Source organism: Rhinolophus sinicus, linkage group LG03, assembly GCF_036562045.2.
Source record: "Rhinolophus sinicus isolate RSC01 linkage group LG03, ASM3656204v1, whole genome shotgun sequence".
Taxonomy (NCBI): domain Eukaryota; kingdom Metazoa; phylum Chordata; class Mammalia; order Chiroptera; family Rhinolophidae; genus Rhinolophus; species Rhinolophus sinicus.
Window position 1 is genome coordinate 173,794,005 of NC_133753.1, and position 26,527 is coordinate 173,820,531.

The following is a 26,527-nucleotide window of genomic DNA, read 5'->3' on the forward strand; positions in this document are numbered from 1 at the left end:
AGACTGGTTAGAAGCCACAAATGATGTGGGTTGGACCAGGGTGGTACAGGAGAAGGGAGAGAAATAGGTGAATTTGGAATATGTTTCAGCAGTAGCAATGATGAGAATTTCTCATGCATGGGATATAGGGAGTTACAAAAAACAGTAGAGGAATCAAATGAGTGGTTGTTAAATATTTTACTCATTAGATGTTAATTTCACTAATTTATTATTATATTTGGTCTTCATTACCAAAAAAATCTAAAAACATTTATCCATAAAGACAAGTGTGCTCCAATGTTCATTGCAGCTTTATTTACAGTGGCTAAGATGTGGAAACAAGCAAAATGTCCTTTGATAGACTAATGGATAAAGAAGTTGTGGTATATATACACAACGGAATACTATTCAGCGGTAAGAAAAGATGAAATAGGACCATTTGTGACAACATGGATAGATCTTGAGAGTATAATGCTAAGAGTAAGTCAGACAGAAGAAGTAGAGAACCATATGATTTCACTGATATGTGGTATATAAACCAAAAACAATGAAAGAACAAGACAAGCAAATGGGAAACAAAAACTCATAGACACAGACATAGTTTAGTGGTTACCAGAGGATAAGAGGGGGAGGGGGGTGGTAGATGAGGGTAAGGGGGATCAAATATATAGTGATGGAAGGAGAACTGACTCTGGGTAGTGAACACAGAATGTGATTTACAGAGGATGTAATACAGAATTGTACACCTTAAATCTATGTAATTTTACTAACAATTGTCACCCCAATAAACTTTAATTTAAAAAAATTAGATGCACATTGCAAATGTGACAATATAATTTCAATTTGTATAATTTAGTGATGGAATTTATGAATTAGATTTAGGAACTGTAAAACTTGGTATTGTTTGACTGGTTAGAATCATTAAGTAAAGCACATAGATGAAATAAGTGAGGTGGAGAAATCTTTATGTTTACCTCGTAAACCCGACTTAACTGTGGGCAGTCAGGATAGTGTATTTCGATCTGAGGTCTTTAGACCTTCTCAGAGATTCTTAAATTTTCTATATAAATTTTTAAATTGTGTTTTCATTCCAGTAAAAATTTTAAAAAATATATAAGCATATATTACATTGTCATTAAAGTACAATTGTCATTAAAGCATTATTTGCCTCTAACTAGTGAAAAAAGAACAAGTGAAGGCCAATGTCACAATGAACTCTAAAAGCAAAGGTTTCACAGTAACCAAAAAAAGAAATGTAGTGAGAAAATTGAGGACAACACAGGTGGTAATAACATAGTAATGCTAAACGCTAAAGAAATTTTCCTAATTAGGAAACAAAACAAAAAATAGAATATGAATATGGACTAAAAAATGAATTTCCTCAGTAGTTAAACACATGCTACTAATTGCAAAGGTTTATTAAGCACTATGAGAAAAGTATACAAATACACCTAATTTGACTAAATTTTCCCTCACTAAGGAATCTGTAATAAGGAAAAGGGATGAATGTTTATAGAATATCCGTTGTGAGCTAGGTACTTGTGATAGGCACTTTTGTTAACTAACATAATTATCACAACATCATTGTGAAGTAGGATTTTTATCCATTTTACAGATTAAATAGATCAAAAAGATTAAGTGATTATGTTGTCAAAGTGGAAAAATGGTTAAAAGTGTCCAGTGCTGGAGAAGGTATGAGGAGGCAAGCCTTCGGCAACTCCACATTAATAAAGCCCCACTGGAGGACAATTTGACAGAAAATCTGTGAACATAAAATGTGCAAAACCTTCATCTTAGCAACTCTACTTGTAGATATTTATTCTTGAAAACTACTGCCACATATACACAGAGAAGCATGTGAGCGGATGCTTATGGCTGCATTGTTAGTAGTCAAGGGGGAAAAGACTAAACAAACCATGGAATATCCCACTCAAAAAGCACTGCCACACTTACGAAGAATGAGTTGGACCCAATATATGTAATACAATATTCAGCGAACAGGAATATTTAGGTTTTTAATCAGATATTTCTATGCATACATGCATAGATTAATAAACGCATAGAGAAAGTTCAGCAAAGATACACAACGGTTGCCTCTGGGAAGGGGCAGTGAATAGGGAGTGAGAGGTCCTGTGAAATTTTACTTTATCTGTGTTGTAAAACTTTTTCCAGAAATGATTCATATATTATTTGTGTAATTAAAAATACATATTTTACTTATTTTTTTTTTAAAGAAAAGGAAGAGGGAGAGACCTGCCTAAGATCACACCCGGGGAGCTTCTCTATTTTTTTTTTTTTAACTATTATTATTTATTATTTTTTTAACTTTTTTTATTATTAGTTTCAGGTGCACAAAACAATGTAATAGTTAGACATTTATCTTTTATATCCCTCACAGAGTGACAACCCCCTTCCCCCCCATCCACTACCCCTCTGACATCGCACACAGCCATTACATTTCCACTGTCTCTATTCCTAATGCTGTACTCTGCTTCTTGTAACCATATATATATATAAAATTGTAGTTGACATTCATTATTGCTCAGCTTCAGCTTCAGGTGTACAGTGCAGTGATCAGCCATCTACATCTACATCTATGGTTTTTATATTTTCTCTTCTGGGTTTTTTCTTCTATCTTTCTCTTCTCAAGGTCTTGATTTATCATCTGACATTTTTGTGTTGTCTCTTGACTCAGAGTCCCTCCTTTCTTCTACCTAGGTGATCTTCCAAAATAATAGTCTTTGTCATAGAAGTGCAAACATTAATTCAACTGAATACCCTCTCTTTACTCTCGTCAGTCTACATAGTTGTGCTTCTCACAGTTACGCTGGTCACTTTGTCTCCCCAGTGACTCTTTCTTTGGAGTCTCACCAGGAATACCTGCTCTGTCCAGGCACCGCAGGAAGCTCTGCCTTCTAATTGGTGGTTGTGGCCCTCTTTCCTCAACTCATTATGACTTTCTACCTGTCCTGATGCTCTAATTTGCCTCTTTCAAAATCTCATAGTTTTAGCAGGAAAAATAAATGGCTTCCCGGATGAACCTATGATGAGGCAATTTTCCTTAATAAACCTTTTCTTTATGGCAACTTCCTCTTTCTTAAAAAGGGTGTCGACCACAAATTAATAAAGCCAACAAATGTGCTTTGTTTGGTGTGCAAAGAATTCTTGGGCGGGGGGAGGGATTGTTTGTTTGTTTTATTTGTTTTCTTTTATTTACTTAGTTGACAACATTCAAAAATGGGAAGATTTTAAAGAAAAATCTCGACTTGTTCTTTACATATTTATAATGGGCTGGAGCCCTGTATTAACCACCCACTGAGACAGGGCATTAATTTCCCACTCACCAGTCACATTCCCAGCTCAGTGTAAAAATGCATGTTCCTATCTGGCTTCCATTGACAGTTGAGTTTGGAACATCTGCTTTAATTGTCCTTCTATTTGTCCATATTCTGAAGCTGTGGTGTTATCTCTATAGCATCAATGTTTCCTCCTTCTTTGCTCATAGATGTTGTATTTCTGGGTTATATTGATTTTATTTTTAAAGTATTAATTCATCCAAAACATTCACTATTTCTTCAACACATAAATCAGTTCATCTAAGGATGTTTCTAAAATGTGAGTTGTATTACTTTCTTTGCCCCCATATAAGTTATTAGTATATTTTTAAAACAACTTTTAGCATTTGAAGAAAATAAATTTAGTTATCATCTGCCCAAATATGCTCTATCTTAGAGCAAGAAAGAGGCACTTGGTAAGCTATGAGCATCTGACAAAAAAAAAAAAAAAATGTTTTTTATATACTGATTTTTCCTTTTAAAATAATATATTTAACATTCTTTTAAAAAGGAAAGTTTCAAAAGTGAGGAATGTTCTGTAAAATTACTGCCTAATTTGAATTTCATTTTATTTTATGATTTGAAAATAAATAAAACCACTTATAAAAACAATTTATATTTTGTGATTACATATAATTATGTGAATAATTATATAGACAACAAGTGGGTAGCCAACAAAGTAATTGGGGAAGTGAATTTTTAAGAATTAAAAAATATATATTCACAGACATTGAATGTTAAAGTTAGGTCTGAGATGGAGAAGTTCAAGATAGTGATCAAAGTCTTCCTTGTTTTCCTTTAATTGATCATCATATTTGTTTTGATCTCTACTTCTTCACCTTCATCATAATTTCTGCTTTGATTATTTATGCAAAAACTGATGTTTCAGTATTACTTTTCTTTCCATTTTGATGGACTATTCTAAGCTAACCTACATTTTCTTTGGCAGTTTGCTTTCAAAACAAAGTGTTTCTTACTAATATAGTTACAGGGCTTTGTTTTCAACTAAATTAGTTTTCAAAATTTCCCACCCACTATGAGTTTAAAAATCCTTTGAAGATAAAATCAGATGATTTTGAATTAGGGCAAGGAAAAATTCTGTAAAACTAGATTTTCTAAGCCCGTGACCTAGAGGTTTCAAGTTGTTACTTTTGAAGGCTGCTGGAAATTTTTGAGGTACTTTTACATGGTAACATCTACTTATATGCTTTTATTGTAAATAATATTCTATATTAGAATAAATGCCAATCATAAAAGAGATAATGTTCATTTTTTTCTAGCTACTTAACTAAATTTAGCTACTTAACTAAATAGGAAGCTATACCTCTAACATTCTGTATAAAGGAGACACAGACACATATAAACAGAACGTTTTATAAATGTTTGAAAATATCCTTAACTTCACTCATAAAAATAGAAATGCAAGTTGAAATGTCATATCATTTTTTACCCATCAGAACTGTAAAAACTGAAATGGTATAATAGTACACAATGTCAGTGAGTTTATGGTAAAACAGGTATTCACCTTTAGTGCTAGAAGATACATGAATTGACAAAATCTCACTAAATGGCATTATTTATCAAAATGATTTAACATTTGGTGTTTTTGACCCACCAATTTCACTTTCTAAGAATTTATCCTACAGATGTATTTATACGTATAGTCAAAGATGTAAGTACAAGAATAATTTTATAATTGTGATTGTCTAATAGTCCAAAAATGTAAGAAATAACCTACAGTTCCTCAAAAGATTAAACATGGTGTTACCTGGAAATTCTACTCTGGGCATCCAAGAGAAATGAAAGCCTACGTGTGCATAAAGACTTCTACATGAATATTCATACCAGCATTATTTATAATAGCTAAAAAGTGAAAGTAACTAAAATATACATCAATTGATGAATGGATAAAGGATGTGGTATCCATACAATGGACTATATAATTCAGCCATAAAAAAGAATGAAGTACCAGTATCTGCTATATGATTGAACTGCAAAAACGACTAAGTGAAAGAATCCAGTCACAAAAGACCATGTATTGTATGATTCCATTAATATGAAATGTCCAGGATAGACAAGTCTAGAAACCAAAAGTAGATCAGTGGTTGCCTAAGGCAGGGGTAGAGGGGACAGGGATAGAAAGTGATTGTTAGTAGGTACAGTATTTATTTTTGTGGTAATTCATATGTTCTAAAATTGGATCATGATGATGGTTGCACAACTGTAAATATACTACCATTGAATTGCATATTTTAAACCAGTGTATTTATGTAAACTATACCTTGATAAAAAATATATCTTGTTTAAAAAATAATCTAAATTTCTATCTATAAATGGAGAACTTCACAGCTATGACAAAAAAAAAAAATAGCTGATTGCCCTATTTGTGCCAATATAGAACAATCTCTTTTTGAAATTAAGAAAATAAATCACAAAATAGTCTGTGTACTGTCCTGGTGTAGAATTAATACCCCTGGTCGTTTGCAGAATGTAAAAGAATTGCTCTCTACAAAGTAGGAGAACAAGAAAAAGTTTATTGAAAGTCAGGTGTGTGGGGGTGGAGGGAGAAAGGAGAGAGAGAGAAGAGAAGAGGAGAGGAGAGAGGGGAGATGGGAGAGGGGAGAGGGGAGAGGGGAGAGGGGAGAGGGGAGAGGAGAGAGAGATCTGTTTGGAAGAGAAATACTGTCAAAAGGAGTTTGCCAGGGTAGAGTGAGCTGCAGCAGGTTTCTGTTTAGCTGGGGTTTTATATTTTTCCATGCAAGATGTAGGATGCTTGTCAGCTTGCAGGGGAGCTGCCATTCCAATTGTGTTCTCTTGGAAACTATCCTGTTCTTATCTGTGATAGATGTCAGCTTGCAGGGAGTTGCTGTTGCATTTGGGAACTGCCCTGATCCCATCTATGATGGGTGTTTGTTAGCTTGCAGAGGGTTGCCGTTGCAATTAGGAACTGTTCTGTTCCCAACTATGATGGATGTGAGGTGCGTGTCAGCTTGCAGATACAGTGCTAGCCAGGGGATTCAGAACCAAGTGGTTAATTTTTAAGGTTGTTCCTGTTAGCTCACAAGCTCACTTCTGTTCACTCTTTGCCTCTCCCATCCTGCCAGTTCACAAGCCCATTCCTGTTAACTCGTTGCCTCCTCATGTATCATGGACCCATTTGTGTGGGGGGAAAAAAGAAAGAAATGCATGGAATATTTCCTTAAAGACACATACACAACTGGGAACAGTTGTCTTTGGGGATGGGGACCAGGAAGTGGGAGCTAGAATATGAGATTTTCTTTTCTGTAGTCTCTCTTGTGTTAAATATTTTACTGTATATACATTTATTTTGCAATAAACTATTTAAAATTATTTTTCTAAAGGAAAAAGAAAGTCCAAACCAACAAAACATTAAGTGATCTACTATGTATGATGACAAGTGTTGTGGGGCATGCACAGATGTTGACAGTGTAGAGCTGCCATCAGAAGGTTACTGTTCAACTGAGCAGAAAATAAATAAATAAATGAAAAAGTAATTTATGGGAATTTTAAAGAAAATAAAATTAGTGTAAGAAACCACATATTAGTGCTCTTTGTACAAATGAAGGAGAGCTCTCTGAGCAGCAGTAGGATATATGGGTGTTAACAGAGAGAAGGGCAGGACAGCCACATTGCAGTTAAAAGGATCCCTGGCTTTTCAGAAGCCTGTTTTCTTTCTACAGAATGTGACAATCAGGCACAAGTAGAAGTTTAGAAAAAAACATTATTAGACTGCAATTATCCCAATCTCTTTATAGAGATGGAAGTAAATGTATCCTCAGCAGTTTAATAAAGGCCTAACCCATATAGCACACAACAGTTCTACATTCTAGGATCATTCATAAGTAGAACACATACTATGTGCTGGGCAGGTGCACATATTACTTCTAATTCTCATAGCCATCCTGCAAGTTAGGAATCAGTAGTCTCATTTTAACAGGCAAGGAACATAACACTCAGAGAAACAAAATAAATTATCCAGTCCTACAGCTAGTACTAGATGGGATTAGTCATCAAACTCAAGTCTGAATGATTCCAGTACAAGTGTTCTTCCTATCAAACCATTCCACTTCCCACGTGGAAAATTGTTTCTGGTATATTTAGGAACCAAGAAAGTGAAAGCAATGTTTGTTTTGGTACCTAATGAGATGTATTTAAGGATTTAAAGTTAAACTTCATAGAATTTCTGGTCGAGATGGCGGAGTAGGTAAATGCTGTGCTCGCCTCCTCTCAGGACCACATCAATTATAGCTAAACCAAGAAAACCATCACTGACAATTTCCTGAAATCTAGCTGAACCAAAGTCCTACAACTACAAACATACAGAAGAAGCCACCTTGAGGCTGGTAGGAGGGGCAGAGATGCAGAACAGGCTGGTCATCCACCCACGTGTGACCATTAAAAACTGGGAGGAATATTTCGACTACAGAGGTCCTCCCCCAAAGAGTGAGGGGTGCCAGTCCCTCCTCAACCCAGGATTTCTGTGCCAGGAGAAAAAGTCCCCGTAATTTCTGGCTGTGGAAACCAACAGAGATTGTAGCTGAGTGAGATGGAGGTGGCTGCACTTCCAGGCTCTCCTCTTTAAGGGCCTGAGCATGGACTTACTCATGATGGACTCACTCACTCTGAGCTCCAGTATTGGGGCAACAGCTCAAAAGGCACCAGGGACATTCAGGGAGGAACTGACATTCAGGGCAAGAGTTAAAGGGGCAATTTTCTCTGAGAGGAGGAGCTGGCAGAAGCCATTTTTCCTTTTTGGGCCCTCCCCTTCTCTGCATAAGGATGCAGACAGATGCCATATCTGAGTCTCCATCAAACTGGCTGTCACATTTCCTCTTCCCAACTTTAGTGATTCCCTGAGACCACAACCCTCCCAACTTTCAGGTACACCCAAGCCACTTCCAGTGGCTTTTCCATACAAACCACCTGCCTTGGTTCATGCTGCAGACTTTCCCAAAATCTCTCAAAATTTGCAAAACCCAAACAAGAAGCATCTGGCTTTGGTGTGTCCCGTGCCTCTAGCTGAGCAGCCATTAGCCCAGCACTAGCCAACCTTGGTTCATGGCTTGGCCTTTCAATGCAACTCCAAGCATAGCTCGGGTAGTAGCCATCTCTGGATTGCTTTGTAGCTCATGCCAGTTGCTCCTGGGCAGGATACAGGCTAAGGCTGAACTTGGCCTGCTCCAGGTCCCCTTTCAGGATGCCCCAGAGACAAGCAATCTAGTAGACAGAGTTGCAAACATTGCTTATAAAAATGCTCAGTGATCTCAGGGAGAACTTCAACAAAGAGATAGAAAACATAAAAGTGGAGAAAGAAAATATAAATAAGAACCAGTCAGAAATAAAGTCTACAATAACTGAAATGAAGAATACATTACAGGGAATCAACAGTAGATTAGTTGAAGCAGAGGATCAAATCAGCAAATTAGAAGATAAGGTAGCAGAAAACCCCCAATCAAAACAGCAAAAAGAAAAAAAGAATCCATAAAAATGAGGAGAGTTTAAGGGGCCTCTGGGACAACATCAAGGTACCAACGTTTGCATCATAGGGGTTCCAGAAGAAGAAGAGAGAGAGCAAGTAATTGCAAACCTATTTGAAGAAATAATGATGGAAAACTTCCCTAACCTGGTGAAAGAAATAGATATACAAGCCCAGGAAGTGCAGAGAGTCCCATAGTAGATGAACCCAAACAGGCCCACACCAAGACACATCATAATTAAAATGTCAAAGGTTAAAGACAAAGAGAGAATCTTAAAAGCAGCAAGAGAAAAGCCATTAGTTAACCTACAAGGGAGTTCCCATAACACTATCAGCTGATTTCTCAACAAACTTTGCAGACCAGAAGAGATTTGCAGGAAATATTCAAAGTGATGAAAAGCAAGGACATGCAACCAAGACTGCTCTACCCAGCAAAGCTATCATTTAGAATTGAAGGACAGATAAAAATCTTCCCAGAAAAGAAAAATCTAAAGGAGTTCATTACCACCAAACCAGTATTACAAGGAATGTCAGAGGGACTTCTTTAACACGAAAAATAAAAATAAAAAGATAAAACATATGAATAGCAAAATGGCAATAACTGCATATCTATCAACAATTACTTTAAATGTAAATGGATTAAATGCTCCAATCAAAAGATAGGGTAGCTGGTTGGATAAGAAAACAAGACCTTTACTTATGCTGCCTACAAGAGACTCACTTCAGATCAAAAGACACACACAGACTGAAAGTAAAGGAATGGGAAAAAGATATTTCATGAAAATGGAAACAAACAAATAAAAAAAGCTGTGGTAGCAATACTTATACCAGACGAAATAGACTTAAAAAAAAAAAAAAAAAAAAAAAGGCTGTAACAAGTGACAAAGAAGGACCCAGTAATCTCACTTCTGGGTAATTATCCAAAGAAACCCAAAACACTAATTAGAGAGAATGTGTGCATCCATATGTTCATCACAGCACTGTTTACAGTAGCCAAGATATGGAAGCAGCCTGGGTGTCTGTCAATAGAAGAATGGACAAAGAGGAGATGGTACATATATACAATGTAATATTGCTCAGGCTAGGAAGGGAATCGGCTCTTGCCATCTATGGTGGCGTGAATGGACCTGGAGGGTATTGTGCTGAGTGGAGGATGTCAGACAGAAAAATACAGATGCAATGTGATTTCACTTATATGTGGAATCTAAAGAATGGGATAAACAAACAAAACAGAAACAAACTCATAGACACAGAAAACATTTTGATGGTTGCCAGATGGGAAGGGGCTTGGGGATACGGGTGAAAAAAAGGGGAAGGGATTAAGAAGTACAATTTGTTTGTTACAAAGTAGTCATGGGGATGTAGGGTATAGCATAAGGAATATAGTCAATAATATTGTAATAACTGTGTGTGGTGTCAGATGGGTACTAGATATGTTAGGGTGATAGATGGGGAGAGAAGTTGGGGACAGGGTGAAATAGGTGAAGACATTAAGAAGAACAAATTGGTGGTTACAAAATAGTCACGGGGATGTCAAGTAAAGCACAGGGAATATAGTCAATGATATGGTAATAACTATGTATAGTGCCAGGTGGGTACCAGACTAGTCGAGGGAATCACTTCTTAAATTATATAAATGTCTATCCACTATGTGTACACCTGAAATTAACATAAAATAATATTAAATGGGAACTGTAATTGAAAAATCAAAAGGGAGGGAGGTAAAGAGGAATAAGAGGTTCAAATTTCCAGGTATAAAACAAATAAGAAGAACAAAATCTTACAATTTGCAATGACATGGGTGGACCTAGAGAATATTATGCTGAGTGAAATATTATGCTTCATCTTCAGATGAAGAAAGACAAATACCATGTGATCTCATTTATATGTGGAATCTAAAGAACAGAATAAACGAGCAAACTAAACAGAAATAGACTCAGAGATACAGAGCAAAAACTGATGGATGGTAGATGGAATGGGATGCGGATGGGGGAGAAGGTAAAGGGATTAGAAAGTACAAATTAGTGGTCACAATATTGACATGGGGATATGAAAGACAGTTTGGAGAATATAATTGTTAATATTGTAAAGATTTTGTAGGCTGTCAGATGGGCACTTGTCTTATTATGGAGATCACTTCATGGGCAGTGTAGATGCCTGACCATTGTGCGGTACACGTGAAGCTAAAGCTGAATAATATTAAATGTCAACTATAATTTTATATATTATATCTATATCTATATCTATCTATCTATATCTATCTATCTATCTATCTATAGAGGGGGGAGAGAGAGAGAGAGAGCGAGAGAGAGAGAGAGAGAAAGAGAGTAGTCATGGGACGTGGAGTACAGCATAGGGAATAGAGTCAATGGAATTGTAACAGCTATATACGATGTCAGAGAGGTAGTAGATTGGCGGAAGGGAGTTATCAGTTTGTGAGGGATGTAAATGTCTAACTATTACATTGTTTTGTACACCTGAAACTAATAAAAAAAGAAGAAAGAAAGGTCAAACTATGTCTGTGCATAAACTGAAGTAACTGCTTTAAAATTATTGGATATAATTTATTTACGACACTTCAAACCTCCAAAGTAAATGCTGACTTGACTTTAAAAACATTTTTTTAAAGAATGATTGTTTCCTCAGTCTTAGAAGCAATTTAAAATATGGTGCATAGTTTATTGTCATTCTTATTCTTGTTCTTGTTTTGATGTTTTCTAATATTCTCTTAAACATTTAACATATATCAGTAAAAGAAGTAATGAATACAGAGGGTGCCAAAAACTATATACACATTTTAAAAAAAGAAAAACAACTGTATTGCAATTGTAATACTCAATATATACCTATAAGAAAAGATGAATACAAGTCATGTGTATGCACTTTTTTGGCACTCCCAGTAGGTACGCATATTAAAAAATAGGCAGGGAGGTCAAGAGGAATAAGAGGTCCAAATTTCCAGGAACGAAACAAGTAAGTCATGGGGATGTGATGTACAGCATGGGAAATACGGTCAATAATATTGTGATAACGTGGTACGGTGTCAGATGGTTCCTGGACTCATGGCGATCACTTCTTTAGGTCTATAAATGTTGAATAACTATGGTATACATCTGAAACTGATATAATATTGTATGTTAGCTATGTTTTAATAAAAATCTTTTTTTAAAAAAATAGTATAGTGAAAAAAAAAGTTAAACTTCCTGATTCTTAATCCATTCTAAAATATCCTAACAGAACCAGGATCAGGCATGATTGGTTTGGGGAAAACCTTTGTTTTGTTTTTGTTTTACAGTTGGGGTGGGTAGACCCCAATGCATCAATGATGCAGCCAGATCAAGTAGCAGCTAAAAAGAATAGGAACATTTACTAAGAGGAATGTATCAGTTGCTTCTGCAAAGGAGGTATACGAGTATATGCCATTTCACAGATTAGGAAATAAGGACTTGGAGAAGTCAAGCAACTTACTCAAGGCTCCAAACTGAGTAAAAGTTAACATAAGAGTGGTGGAGTCTGAATTCAAGCCCAAGTTTCGCTATCCAGAACCCTTTCATTCTTCACTCTGCCGTGAAGACAGCCAAACACAATAAAGATATAGAAGTGCCGAATATAGACTCTTGTTCCAAGAAGTTTGGCTATGAAGGGAAGAAGAAAAAAATAGCTCATAGCTAGAGTGGAGGACAAGGGTAAGAAAGGATATTGTTGTGTTTCTTTTCAGTAGAGGAGATCATACCATGTTTAAGATGGGAAATGTATCTTAAATAATTAACCACACACTCAGAGCATGTAGTAAGTGCTCAATAAATGTTTCTGGCTTGATGCATGTGAAGGAGTTAATAATTAACGGAGCAGGGTCTGTAAGGAAGTGGGCACTGATAAGAACCAAGAATGCAAGTTTGTATTGGTGAGGAAGAAGGACACTTTTTTCCCCAGAGAATCAGAGAAAAAGGAAATAGGGAGAACAAGATATAAGGAGGTTTTAAGTTGGAAAGAAGGGTAAGGGGGGATGATCAGGTGGTGTACTCTCCATGTTCTTAGTAAAATAAAAGGTAAGGCTATCTGTGGTGAGTGAGGAAGGCGTGGGTAGGGTCTGGGAATATGGTTTGATCTTATCAGCATTAATGTGATGAGATCTCAATGAGATTTGGTTCTGAGCAAGCCCATGGGTAGTAGATGAAGGTGAGTGTGCATGTGTACACGTATATAACTGCTAGGGGTTCCATTCAGTGTGCACCTAGATTGTTTACAAATTATGTAATAAAGAGTTCATCAGTCCAGACTCCAGAAATGCCATACAGGTGCTTGCCTTTTCTTCCTATTTGCATGGGCAATATCTATGAGCCTACTCAGGCTCAGAGAATGTCAACGTCTATGTTCTGAGTTACAAGTTCAATGGCTAAATCCTGGGGCAGGTACATAATAATGATTTCCAAATAATAAATAAACTTATGTAAATGATTTCAAAGTATTTCACTCAGGATAACTCAGTAATAATTTCATTTGTGGCACTCCACATCCTTGTGTGATCATCTTTTATGTTTATACAATGCTTCAGAGTTTTTGAAACACTTTCATGCATGTAGCTCATCTAACTCTTAAACTCCTATGAAGTAGCTGTAATCATGTTACTGCCATTTGACAGACAGAAAAACTAAATCCCATGGAGGTTAACTGTTTTGCCAGAGACAATGAGCTCTTTAGTGATAGAGCTGGTGGTAAAAAAACAAAGTTTTCTAATTCTAAGACATCACAACAAAACCAGAATTAGAAATGCCTGCTCTAGGGTCAGGGTTTTATGGCAATTGAGGGCAACATGATACTGTATCTTTGGTTTTATAAAGGAATCCGTAAATTAAAAAGGACATCAAGAATAACAATTCTAGATGCTCCTTAGATCCCTTGGGCTATGAAGGCTGTAAGTACCTCATTAGTCAAAAATCATAAAGAACAGAATCTATGGGGGAGATTTCCTGAGTCCTCATAGATCTTTGTGTTACAAGAATGTTATGACAATACCTAGGACCAGTACGTGATTTGCAGAAAAATCTGAAGTGTGAAGCTTGTGAAATAATACAATTTCCTTTTTCTGTAATAGGAATATACCAGCACCGTCATTGTGTCTTAGTTAATCATCCCTTTTCCTTCTCTCCATCCCTTTTCTTTCCCTTCAATTATATTTTTCTGTTCATAGAGTTTTAGATCCTGACAAAATGTCATCACTTTTGAATAGTCGGTGTTTCCATGAACGTGGAACCACCCTCAAAGCAGGGCCAGATAATCCTTGGGTACTGCTGACTCACGGAGGGCCCCTCCTAGTCATTTCCTCCTCATAAAATGGCCTTGGAGTTCCACCCATCCGGGTGTGCCTGAGCAGAGGCATATGCCTTGTGCAAAGCTTCTTCTGAGCTTCCACAATTAAAGAGGGTGAAGCGTTTGAATCAGAAGTTGTTAATGTCCCAGATTCTTGAGAGCTGTTTTCATGTCTAGAAGGTTTTGAAATTTCTCTCCTCTTCATTCCCAACCCTCCTCATTTTTGTTCTGTAACCAATATGTACTGTTCCCTGATACAAGTACAGTCAGTTCTCTGTTATTTTGCCATTAGTCACATTTTTATTATAGTTATGAATTTTCTTATAAAAATTATTACATCTCTTCTGTAAGTTCAGATGTTACAACAAAGTGTAAGTCAAGCTATCACTTGACTTTTTTAGCAAAATGCTCAGTATCTCCTTGAAGGGGTTCAGAACAGTCCTCCCTAAGGTGTGCCACTTGGCATGTAAATTATTTTGAGCAGAAGCCAATCAAGACCCTGCAAGCTCATGAGAAACTTTTACTTCTCCCTCAAAGAATTTAAATGAGGGGCCTTGCCCATAATACGAGTAAATACCAGAAATAACACTTCATGACCTATCTATAAGGCAGGACAAATTTCTAATTACTGAACATCTGTTCTTCTTATTGCCCTGCAGTGACTCTCTAAATTGCCTTATTTCATTCTTAGCTCAGAGTATCATGTATACCTCGTTTTCGCTTTCTGTGAATCACTCATGTATGTGGGGTTCCCATACATACACATGCAATTAAATTTGATTATTTTCTCTTGTTAATCTGTCTTATGTAGATTTAACTATTAGCCCAGCCAAAAGAACCTTGTACAGTAGAGGAAAGTTTCTTCCAACCCCACATCCTTCTTGAACCCTTGAGCTACTGATAAAATGCCCAGGAACACAATTCCTGGATCTGACTTAAGATGGGAATGGGCAGTTGGTTGCAAATGCACCTAATTATCTCACTGTGACTGAATCACCCTACACTCTCCAGGAGACCAGCTCTGCCCACTGCTATGGAGTCATATCCCTGCACAACCCTGTCAATCTTTGAGGAAGGAATTCCAAATGCGCTTTTCAGATCCAGTATTTTGAAGCCACAGACCAGCTAAGTGATCCTCTCTGAGCCTCAAAGGATAAAACCCATAAGTTGATCAGTTTGGGGTATTATCTCTGAATTTTATATCCCTAATTCTTGATTCCAACTAAACTCTAAACTTGTTGTTCTTTCCCTTTATCTTATTTATTTTATAGCTTTTAAGTTCTTTTATGACTTTATTCTAATTCTTCAATTCCATTTCTTGAGATTTTTTTCTTGCCAGCTCACGTCAGTCATTCATCTTTAGGAAACCATTTTCCACTAGCTCCTAAATGTCTACGTTCCTGCTATCTGGTTTCAAAATCAAATTCTGGTATAAATTATAAATTTAGCATCCAAAACACCCATATATTTGAATATATGCTTCCGAATTACTTTACAGTCTCCAGAGACAGTTCTGCCCTACACAAAACTGAAAACGGTTGTACGAAATTACACTAAGAGGAAAGGTACCAATTAGAAAAACTGGTATTATACGCAGATCTTTGGAAAGCATATTAATGTAACCATTTGAACTTACCAAATAATTTCCATTTCATTATGTTAAGGAGAAGTAGAACATAGCAGAAAGGGCAAAGATGTCATAAGAAATTGACTAGGGTTCAAATTCTGGCTGAATTTGAACCCCACTTCTATTATTTTTAAACTCTGAACTTGGATAGTTTTCTTAACTATCAAATGGAAAATAGATAATAACATAACACTCTATGAAGTTGCTATAAATTTTAAATAAGATTACATATGTAAAGTGCCTAGCATTATGCTTGGCAAGAAAAGTGGTTACTTAATGTTATGATTAATCTCAGAAATTTCCCATAGATTTATTGTTTGTTTCTTCTTTACTTATTTTATTATACTTCAATATCCACCCCCTTCTTTCCATCACAACAGACTAGATCTTTGCTTTTGAAAATTCCAATATTACTAATTATATTTTTGTGCACTGCAAAGTCCAGGTTGAAATTTTAGAGCCAATCTTTCTATATTAAGGTAAGTCTACCTGATTTTTCCCCTGTAAAACTAAGGTGCTTTTTCTTAGAATTATTTTGTATACATGCAAACATATTCTTTGCAGTATTTGAAAGTGACCACATATTTTGCAAAGCAAAATCCTTTGCTGCTAAATACTAGTGCAGCATAGGAAGACTTGAGCATATGTTCTCCCAAGCTTGATGAGGAATAGGATGCTTAACAATTAGTTTAGTGCCTCATTAAGCTTTTCAAATGATCTCTGACAATTTTTCAAAGGTATTTAAAAAAAAAAAAAAAATCCAACCAGTCTGTCTCTCAGTCTGCTTTACTCTGGTTTTGCTGCACTCTCAGGCAAGCCGTCCCCTGATGGTGGCAAGATGGTTGCCAGCAGTTCCAGGAGGACCGCTTTGATTTCCAAGTTCAGTGAAGAAGCAAGCACCTCCCTCTCCAAGTAGCTCTAGTTATTATAACTAGGGAAGGGGACTAGAAACAAGCAGAACAGGAGGGCCCTACCAAGTTGTGCCCTCAGAAAATCTCGGAAGTCTATGTAAATATGAAAAGTGGCACATGGGTTTCAGGGTAAGTCAGTTTTTAGTGTTTCCAAACCATGCCTATAATTTCTCACCTGCAGGCCTGAGATCACTCTCATATGGGAACGCCTCCTGCTTGTCAAAATCCTTTTTATGAAAAAAGAAGCCACAAATGGCTAATAAACATTTTCCTTCTATTTACACAATAGTTTATTGGCTTCCATTCACAGTGGCATATTCTCTTTGTGTACAGCTTTCAAATCACTTATGAATCTATCAAACCACGTTATAAATTAAAATAAAATGTCATTTTAATTTGTCAAATCCACTAGGATTTTTAATATTTATTACATGATAAAAGAGGCATTTCAAATCAATAAGTAATAGTTTATAGATAAATGGTGCCAGGACATTTGGTAAATGAGTTAAGAACAATAATAAAAGCCATAAAAATAGACCCCGATGTCATGCCTAACTCCAAAATAAATTACTAAGAATTTCAAGGAGTTAACCTCAAAAACATAAAGCCAAGGGAAGTAGGAGAAAATAGGTTAATAATTATATGTTCTCAGGGTAGGAAAGACCGTTCTAAGTATAACTCTAGTAACAGAAATTACACATAAAGGAATTTATCCATTGATTTGGAGAAAAAGAGTAAGTACTACTATATATCAAAAAGTTTAGCTGATGACAAAAATGAAATGGACAAAATATTTTTAACATAAGTATAATCAGTTGGAAATTTGCATTTATCAGATTCATAAAGGAATTAATTCTCCCTACCTCAACTTCTCCAAAATAGCTGCCAAAAGAGAAGATGAGCGATTCCTGTGAGAACAGAACCTGGCAGGGAGTGTCATAAGTCAGGAGTGAAGGGTCTGAGCAATTTTTAAGGCCAGGTTACTGTGATCATGAGGAGAGAGGGTAATATCTTTAATTACCAAAGTGAAAAAGTTTGGAAATAGGCAGAAGTATTTAATAGGAATTAGGAAGCTTTTTGTATAATATACCATTGAAAACCCTGCCATTTACCCACTAAGGAAATTTACAATAAAGTGCTACTCATATATTTTCTTCAAAGGTTTTGGAGATTTTTAAGGTTTTACTGGTTATGGCACATAATTTATTTTTTGTTTTCTTTTCTTTTCTTTTGGTATGGACAAGCTGAGGCAGGAGCCAAAGCAGCCAAATTATTATAGTCACTTTGTCCATGTGAAAGGAAAAAAGATTAAGATCCTTAATAACAAGGTTTTATAAACCAATAAGAAAAAGCAAATACTATGTTAAAAATAGGCAAAGGATTTGAATAGATAACATAATGAAAATGAAGAAAAATGATTGTAAAAATTAAGAAAATTACCTCACTAGTACTCAAAGACATGTAAAATTAAAATAAATATTTTTTAAGAGGGCACCTCCTTTTCCTTTCAAAAAAAATTGGCCCAAAACAAGGAAGATAAGAAATATTAACTCCATAGTCAGGAAAGCCAGGCAACGTGCATAATTCCAGAGCGTAATATATGATATCAGAAAGTGAATGGAGGACTGACAGAGAGGACAAAAGTCAAAGTAAAGTGGGGAGACACAGAGACAAGTGATTCTGTTCACCATATAACCAATAGAACCTATACATTTTTTAGATATAAGCAATGGTATGCTGGTAAATGTTGTACTAGTTTGCCAGGAAAAACTCTGTATATTTGTGTTATGTATACATATATACACGTAAAAAATTTTATTGATATAAAGGATATACAATATACAAATAATAAAATATTCAGTACTTTCTATTGAAAATTCCACATTGCCAGTTGTTCATTTTTATATCTATAGGCAACTTATGGTTGCAATTAATGAAGAAGGAGTATAATTCCAACCTAAATTTTGATTGATATTTTCACTTAGGTTAATAAGATAAATGTGAAACAACAAAGATATATGTCAGAATTCATTCACTTGTCAATGATTGAGTGACAACTTTGCTAAGTTGTATAATGGTTTTCAAATATTGGGAAAATATTTCCTTGATGTTTCATGCTATTCAAAATACAATGACTACCGAAATGACACACTTTTAAGTTTAATCTGCATGATCAGGATTTTTCTCCATCACTTTCTTAAATTTAATAATCAACAAAACAATAAATCAAACCAAAATTTGTGATTCTTATCCATTTCCATGAGATAAATGCTTCCACTATACCTCCATTCAATCTACCATAATGAGGTCACTGAATGCAGAGCTGGAAAGAGAGGCCAACAACACACCACCATATATCTTTCCACCATTCATAGCATTTCTCACGGCAATTTACTATGTATTTTACTTGCATTCAGTTATTATCTATCTCTCCCAATCCATAAGAGCAGGAATTTTTGTTTTTCTCTGTTGTGTTTCTAGTCCCTAAAACAGAACTTGATCAATGGTAGGCATTCGATGAATATTTGTTGAATGAAAAATGAATGTTGAACTTACTGTATGCCAGGTACTATCCTAAGTCCTTTACATATGTTAAGTCTTAAGTCCTCACCACCATCCTATGAGTTGGCACTGTTTTTATCTCCACGTTACAGATGAAACCAGAAAATGACTTGTCCAAGTTATTCCGTAGGTGGTGGTGGAGACAGCATTGAAACCCAGGCACTCTGGCTCCAGAGCTTGCACTTTTTATCACAAGGCATTTTCTCAAACTATCAGAGTCATGATGCTGACAAAGAGAAATACCAGGGTTACAGATGTGTGACAGACCTTAAAAGCAACCAGGTCAGATTAGAGCAAGGGGACAGAGACAATATATTAAAACTGATAAATTTTCTCACAGGTTTTATTTTGTCAGAAATATTTAAAGGCCCTTTACAAACGATTGGAAATTATGGGAAGAAAGAGTTCCAAAGAAAACTCTTTGCAGATGACAAAATGAGGCAGTTATTAGCTACAGGAAAACAGTTAGTTGAATGAGAAAAAAAAATGTAATCATAGCATACTACTTGACTCAGCAAAGAACAGTATTTACCTAGTCATGATAATGAAAGCAATGAATATATATTTAATCAAAAAGTCATGTTCTTGTTATATTGGAAAGTGAAGGGGAGGAGAGCAAAAACCACACCTACCAAATAGAAAGTCAATACTCTTTTAAAATATCATGAATCAAACATTTTATATATATATATATATAAATTTTTCATTCATATACTCTACACATAGATTTAATACTTGTTAAGGTTTTCCTTAATAAGGTAAGAGAAATTATTTTTAAGAGTGGAATTCAACTCAATGAACTTATCTATCTCAAGAAAAAGAACATTTATCAACATCATTAATCATCAGGGAAATGCAAATCAAAAGCATATGAGATATCACCTCATACCTGTTAGGATGGCTATTTAAAAAAGACAGGAGATAACAAATGCCTGGAGAAAAGGGAACAGTTATACTCTGTTGGTGGGAATGTAAAGGTGCAGCCACTGTGGAAAACAGTAGGAGATTTCTCCAAGAAATTAGAAATAGAACTACCATATGATCCAGCAATCCCACTTCTGGGTATATATCCAAAGGAAACAAAAAATCATTATATCAAAGAGATATCTGTACTCCCATGTTCATAGCAGCATTATTCACAATAGCCAAGGTACGGAAACAACTTAAGTATCTATCAGTGGATGAATGAATAAAGAAAATGTGGTAGATATATATGGTGGCATATTATTCACCCTTTAAAAGGAGGAAATCCTGTTATTTGTCACAATATAGATGAATCTAGAGGCATTATGTTAGGTGCAATAAGCCAGACAGAGAAAGACAAATACTGTATGGTATCACTTATACATGGAATCTAAAAAAAAAAAGCTGAACTCATAGAAAAGTGTTTGCCACGGACTAGAGGGTGGATAAAATAAGGGGAGTTTGGTAAAAAGGTACAAACATCTGTAAAAAGTCTGAGGATCTAATGTATAACATGGTGACTATCATTAATAACACTGTGCTGTATAATTGAAATTTATTAAGAGACTAGAACTTAAATATTCTTACCAAAACAAAACAAACAAACAAAAAAACAAAAACAAACAGGTAAATATGTGAGATGATGGATGTGTTAATTAACTTCATGGGGGAATTCTTTCACTATATATATATATATATATATATCAAATCATGTTGTACACTTAAATGTTTTATAATTTTATTTGTCAATTATACCTCAATAAAGCTGAAAAAAGAAATTGTATATTTGAAATGCCATGTTATGTGATACTTAGAATATTAGGCTCTATAAAGCATTGATTCAACTTAGGATACATTTCTTACATTTTTATATTTAAGATTCTTTTTTCTGCAGACTTGGAATAGGCATAGCGTGTATTTTGAAGACTTGTCTCAACTCATGGTATTCTTTGCTTTGCTCCTTAGGTACCAGCAAGGCGCAAACATCTTATGCAACAACGTCCTTACCACCCCCTCCACCACCTCATCCGGCCAGCCAACCACCATTGCCAGCATCTCACCCAACACAACCACCAGTTCCAAGCCTACCTCCCAGAAACATTAAACCTCTCTTAGATCTAAAGTAAGCAAACTATTATCTTGTCATTTTTTTGTCAATCTCTTACCAAAAATTTTCAAATTGTGCTTGGCTGACTGCTGAGGGTTTTGTGGTAAATTGCTGGGGCCACAAAGGTGGGCAGCTTGCAGAGAGAAATGATGTCTAAGCAGTCTGCTCTCACCCTCACCCCCATACCTTTGAGAGACTCTTGTTTATCTGTTTTCAGAGTGGTTTTCCCCTTAAGCATTCATTTGAAGAAAATTTCCATTGTTCTGAAGCATTCTTCAAGTCAGTACCACCGCCATCTCTTTCACTATCACCAGCACCACCACCACCACCATTATCATTATCATCACCACCATCAACACCATCACTACTACTATATTTTACTGACTACCCACAATGTCCTAAGCACTTTGCACATATAATCCTTATAATTTTATCGAGTAGTGTCATTTCACAGAGGCTAAAAGGCTAAGTAACTTCTCCAAGATGAGGCAAGATTGTAGAAATAAATGTGTGTTTTCTCATCCTTCAGATTTTGAGCTCTGTTTTAAAAACCTAGGAAACTTTTATTCAAGCCCCCTCTCACTTAAATTTTCTTAGGTGGTATTTTTTAGAATGTCAAAACCATACGGTTTGCTTTGCATGGGCTCTTTATCCATGCTTTACCAGAATAGCTGGTTGGGGAAAATGCAAGTGGAAGATTGTAACAGAATGAAATGTTTTAAGAAGAAATATTCAGAAAATGGTAAGCATAGATCCTTATGGCAAGTCAGGCTAGATCTTTCCTTTCTTCTAGAAACTTGCTTTACATGATTCTCCTTTACCACAAATAAGTAATATCCCAAATATTTCGCTACAGTGTGTTTTTCCTTCCCTTCCATCCCCTATCAGATTGATGTTCTTTACATTTAAAGTATTTAATATGGGTAATCCATATAATAGACTCTGTTAATAACAATTTCTGATTGGCAGCTTTCCTTAAATGTTGATGATTACAATTTACAGCATGGATTGAAAACGTATTAGTCATGGATAGCCTCCATTATGTTTCTCTTTATTATGCTTTGGAGGTGGGGAGGGGGGGTTAAAGGAAGTAACTAGAAGGTATTAGAGCAGCTTAGTGGCTATTATCTTCTATGTGGCCTGCAATGCACTTATGGTAACTGCTCACCTTTCCTGGAATTTGAGTTTATAAATTCTATTTAAAAACTCTAATACCCTACGATATCTAGCTACCAAATAAAAGTCTAAGTCATCTGCTTATTAACATATAAGTGCTAAATAAATATTAATTTAATTAAAATAACTAATTAATATGTGTTCTTAAATACACCTGATTTCTGTGTAAATTATTTTCCTTCCGCATGTATTATAAATCCTGTTTCATTTTCCTAATTCCTTTCCTACTTTGGTAAATGTAACGCGCTAGATTTTGAACTTAGTACTTTTGAATTTTATTATGGGATCCTATCACTGCTGCTGGCTTCAGTCAGACTTCTGGATCCTGTGTAATTCTAGTGAGAAATTTTAACAACTACCTTGAGCATGAATTCCTACCCATTTATAAGACATGGAGACTGGTACATAATTGTTTGATCAAAGAAACTGTCAAGAGAAGGAATATTTGGCACTATTCCTCCTGTTTGAGGATCCCAAGACCACTAATATGTTTGGAGATTTACTAAAAGGACTCACTACTGAGGGCTAAGGTGTTTCACAGTAACATTCTCTTTCTAAGGCTGGGAGCAGACACTCTGAGAGTGTTCCTTTCTCCAGCTATGAAAATACAATGCATGTGTAATGTTACTTCCCCTGGGAAGCCTGTTAGAGACAGGTTTTTATTGTGAGCTGATCACATGGGCACCTTCTACCTAGCAACTACCAAAATACCAGACTTCTAGAAGGAAAGCAGATGTTCATCATAAGTTACACTGTTTATACAGTCTGGGCACAGCACAGCACACTTACCAATTAGGCAACTTTTCATATCAGTGTAGGAAATTTTTTAGAAGCTGTGTACCCAGATACAAGCCAAGGGCCAACCTTGGTACCAGATTCTTCTAAAAATGGCAGTTTCAGGCCTGCTATGTTAACTATTTTCCACAAACCAACTCTATAGAATCCATTGTGATAAGGAGGGGAGTAAAAAGTTGTGGAAAGAAGAAAGGATTTCAAAAACAGTCCTGTAGCCTGTGCTACTAGTTCATAAGGAGGCTGGTCAATTTCCTAGTTTTGCACGGAATTCTTGCAAAGTTGAAAAGGGCCTACCAAACAGCGAGGCTCACATTTTTATTTGTAATATTGTTTTCATCAGAAATTAGCAAAACCCACCAATTGTAATTAACTTTACCTCATTCCTATTCCAATCTTATTAAGGACTTCTGATTCATCTAAGAGTTACTCCACAAAATATATACTCTCAGAAGAAAGGTTGAGAGAAACAAGAGTTTTCAATGTTATATCGTCTAAATAAATTGTATTTGGAGTATCTGAAAGTTAATTGTCAGATGGAAAGAATAGAGGGAATGAAAGCTATACATCTATAAATTTTTTTTTTCAAAAGTAAAAATGTGTAGTGAAAACTTTCAGATTCCCATCAGAGAGCTCAAGTAAATTCCAAAATGAAGAAATATCTGGGTGAGAAAATTTACCTCCAGTAGAGGAAGTTAGATAAGATACAAGAGGAAATGAAAGCAAAATAAGTCTTGGTAGTCTGGCTCAAAAATGTATATGTCATGTGAGAGGGGTGATCTTTAAGTAAAATTGTGAGATATGGGTGTTTCTGTGCATTTCTTCACACAATCACCTTCAGAACACTCACCTGGGTGTTTCCCAGGAGCTAGCTTGCTGGCCTATAAATGCCATTCATTCCTCCCTCTCCAATCAAGGGGCACTCTCAGGTCAAGATCTACTAGATTATTTTACATTCACTCAACAATTGTTTTTTGAGCCACTACCTTGTGCCTTTGTAATAGGAGTTCAGGAAATACCAGTGAATAAAACAAAGATTCCCTGCCCTCATAAAACAGAGGCAAGACATCAAAGGAATAAAAGTAATAAACAGGTAAAGGGTATAGTATGTTAGGAAACATCGAGCATGACAGGAGAAAATGGAGCAGGGTTACGTGGTGTAGTGTGAAGGTGAGATTGGAGACAGCATGTTGCAACTTTAAACAGAGAGGTGAGGTTGGCTCCCTTTATGGGAAAGTATGCTTGAGCAAAGAGGAAGGGAGAGAGTTTGACATGCAGATACATGGAGGAAAACCATTCCAGGCAGAAAAAAACAGAACAAAGGCTGAGAATGTTCAAGAACTGAAAGGAGGTAACCAGGGCTGGAGTAGAGTGAATGAAGGAAGGACTAGTAGGAAAAAGCTCAGCTCATGTAGGGCCTTGTGGGTCATGATAGAGACTGTGGCTCTGATCCTAAGTGAAATGGGAACCATGGAAAAGTGGAGCAGAGCAGTGATGTTTTCTGGCTTGTGTTTTATAAAAATTACCTTAACGTCTATCTGAAAAGAGACAGTAGGCGGATGTTGAAGCAGGGAAACCAGTTAGTCAGATAGTGCAGAAATACAGGCAAGGTGGCACTTACCAGTATGGTAGCAATAAGGTGATAAGAAGTGTCCAGATTCTGGACATGTTTTAAAGGTAGAGACAGCAGAATTTAGATTTGGGCTATGAAAGAAAAAAAAAAAATCAGAGATATCTCCAAGAGTTTTGGCTTGAGCAACTGTAAGGATGATGTTTCCATCAACTGAAATGGAAGATGCTGAAGGGGAGCAAGTTTGGGGGTGGGGAAGATCAGGAGGGCATGGATATGTCAAGCCTGAGGTGGCTGTTAAATATCCAAGTAGAAATGTAGACAAGGCAATTGTGTATAAGAAGTGAAGAATTAGGAAGGGAGTTCTGGTTTAAAAATATAGATTTGAGAATCATATGCATATATTCCACACTTAACCTCATGAGACTGTTAAGATCACCAAGGAAGTAATTCCAACTCTAATATGCCTGGGAGAAGAAAAATCAGCAAAAGAGAATGACAAGGAACAACAAATAAAGTAGGAAAAAACGAAGAGTGTGGTATCCTGGAAGCCAAGGAAAGATAATATTCCTTAGGAGGAAGCAGTGATTGGCTGTGTCAGAGGCGGGGCAGTGTAGGTACAATTTTCCGGAGTAGAGGAGATACAAGCCTTATTGAAATATGTTGAAAAGAGCGTGAGAGCACAGGTATTGGGTTGCCCAAGTACAGACAATGCTTTAAAGAAGAAAAGGGAAACAAGAAGTGGGGCAGGAAATGGTGGGAAAAATGGAGTCAAGATTTTTTTTTCTAAGATGGAAGAAATATCAGTAAGTTTTTGTGCTCATGGGAAAGAGCCAGTAAAGAGGTTGAAATGATAATGGCAGAGAGAGGGGAGAATTCCTGGAACCAAGGACCAGAGCAGCTGGGAACCAGTGCTCAGGCGAGGGAGTGGCCTTTCAAAGGAATAAAAGACTAATAAGGTTATAGTTCTCCCCAGGGTGTAGAGTCTGTTTTGCTTAAGGTAACAAAACAAATCTCTCACTGGGATCAAGGAAGGAATTTCAGGAGATATGGTGGCCTTTATCACCTGCCTGCTCCCCAGAAGTCACTTGCAATTATATCATTCAGGTCAGGATGCTTTAAGAATGGATAAGATTGGAGGCAGGTGAAAAATTAGAAATAATAAGTATTTATAAAAATAAAGTAGTTGAGGCCAAAGTTATATTGTATTTTAAATTGTGTTGTTTCCCCACCTAGTGGTCAGAAATTAGCTACATACATTTTCTGCCATTTTCCTCAGACATCGGAAGAGGAACTGAAGTGTATCAAAAGAGCATATTTATCATTAATAGTGTTCAAATCATCATCTTTAGTATAACACACTTTTTGCACCATTTATTTTTATTTTTATTGGGGAATATTGGGGAACAGTGTGTTTTTCCAGGACCCATCAGCTCCATGTTAAGTCATTGTTTTCAGTCTAGTTGTGGGGGGCGCAGCTCACTGGCAAATGTGAGAATAGAACGGGTGACCTTGGTGTTATGAGCACTGCGCTCCAACCACTGAGCAAACCGGCCGCCCTTTTGAACCATTTTTTAAAAATTATAATTTTAACAGTATAACTAATTTTTCCTATGAAAACAGAACAAATGTTTGAATATTTTGTATACAAAACAATTACATGGTTTTCAATAGTAAAAGGCAGGAAAACTGAAGTA

At 36.1% G+C, this 26,527-nt stretch overlaps 1 protein-coding gene across 5 annotated transcripts in view; it reads left to right on the top strand.

Annotated features, from left to right (window-relative positions):
* The window catches only part of FYB1 (FYN binding protein 1), a 157,450-nt gene that overhangs the window by 92,491 nt on the left and 38,432 nt on the right, over nucleotides 1-26,527 (top strand). For all 5 annotated transcript variants that reach the window (XM_019737305.2, XM_019737301.2, XM_074328975.1 and 2 more), the window contains one exon: nucleotides 21,151-21,307. In XM_019737305.2, coding sequence (XP_019592864.2) covers nucleotides 21,151-21,307 — 157 coding nt within the window. The remainder of the gene's footprint in view (nucleotides 1-21,150; nucleotides 21,308-26,527) is intronic.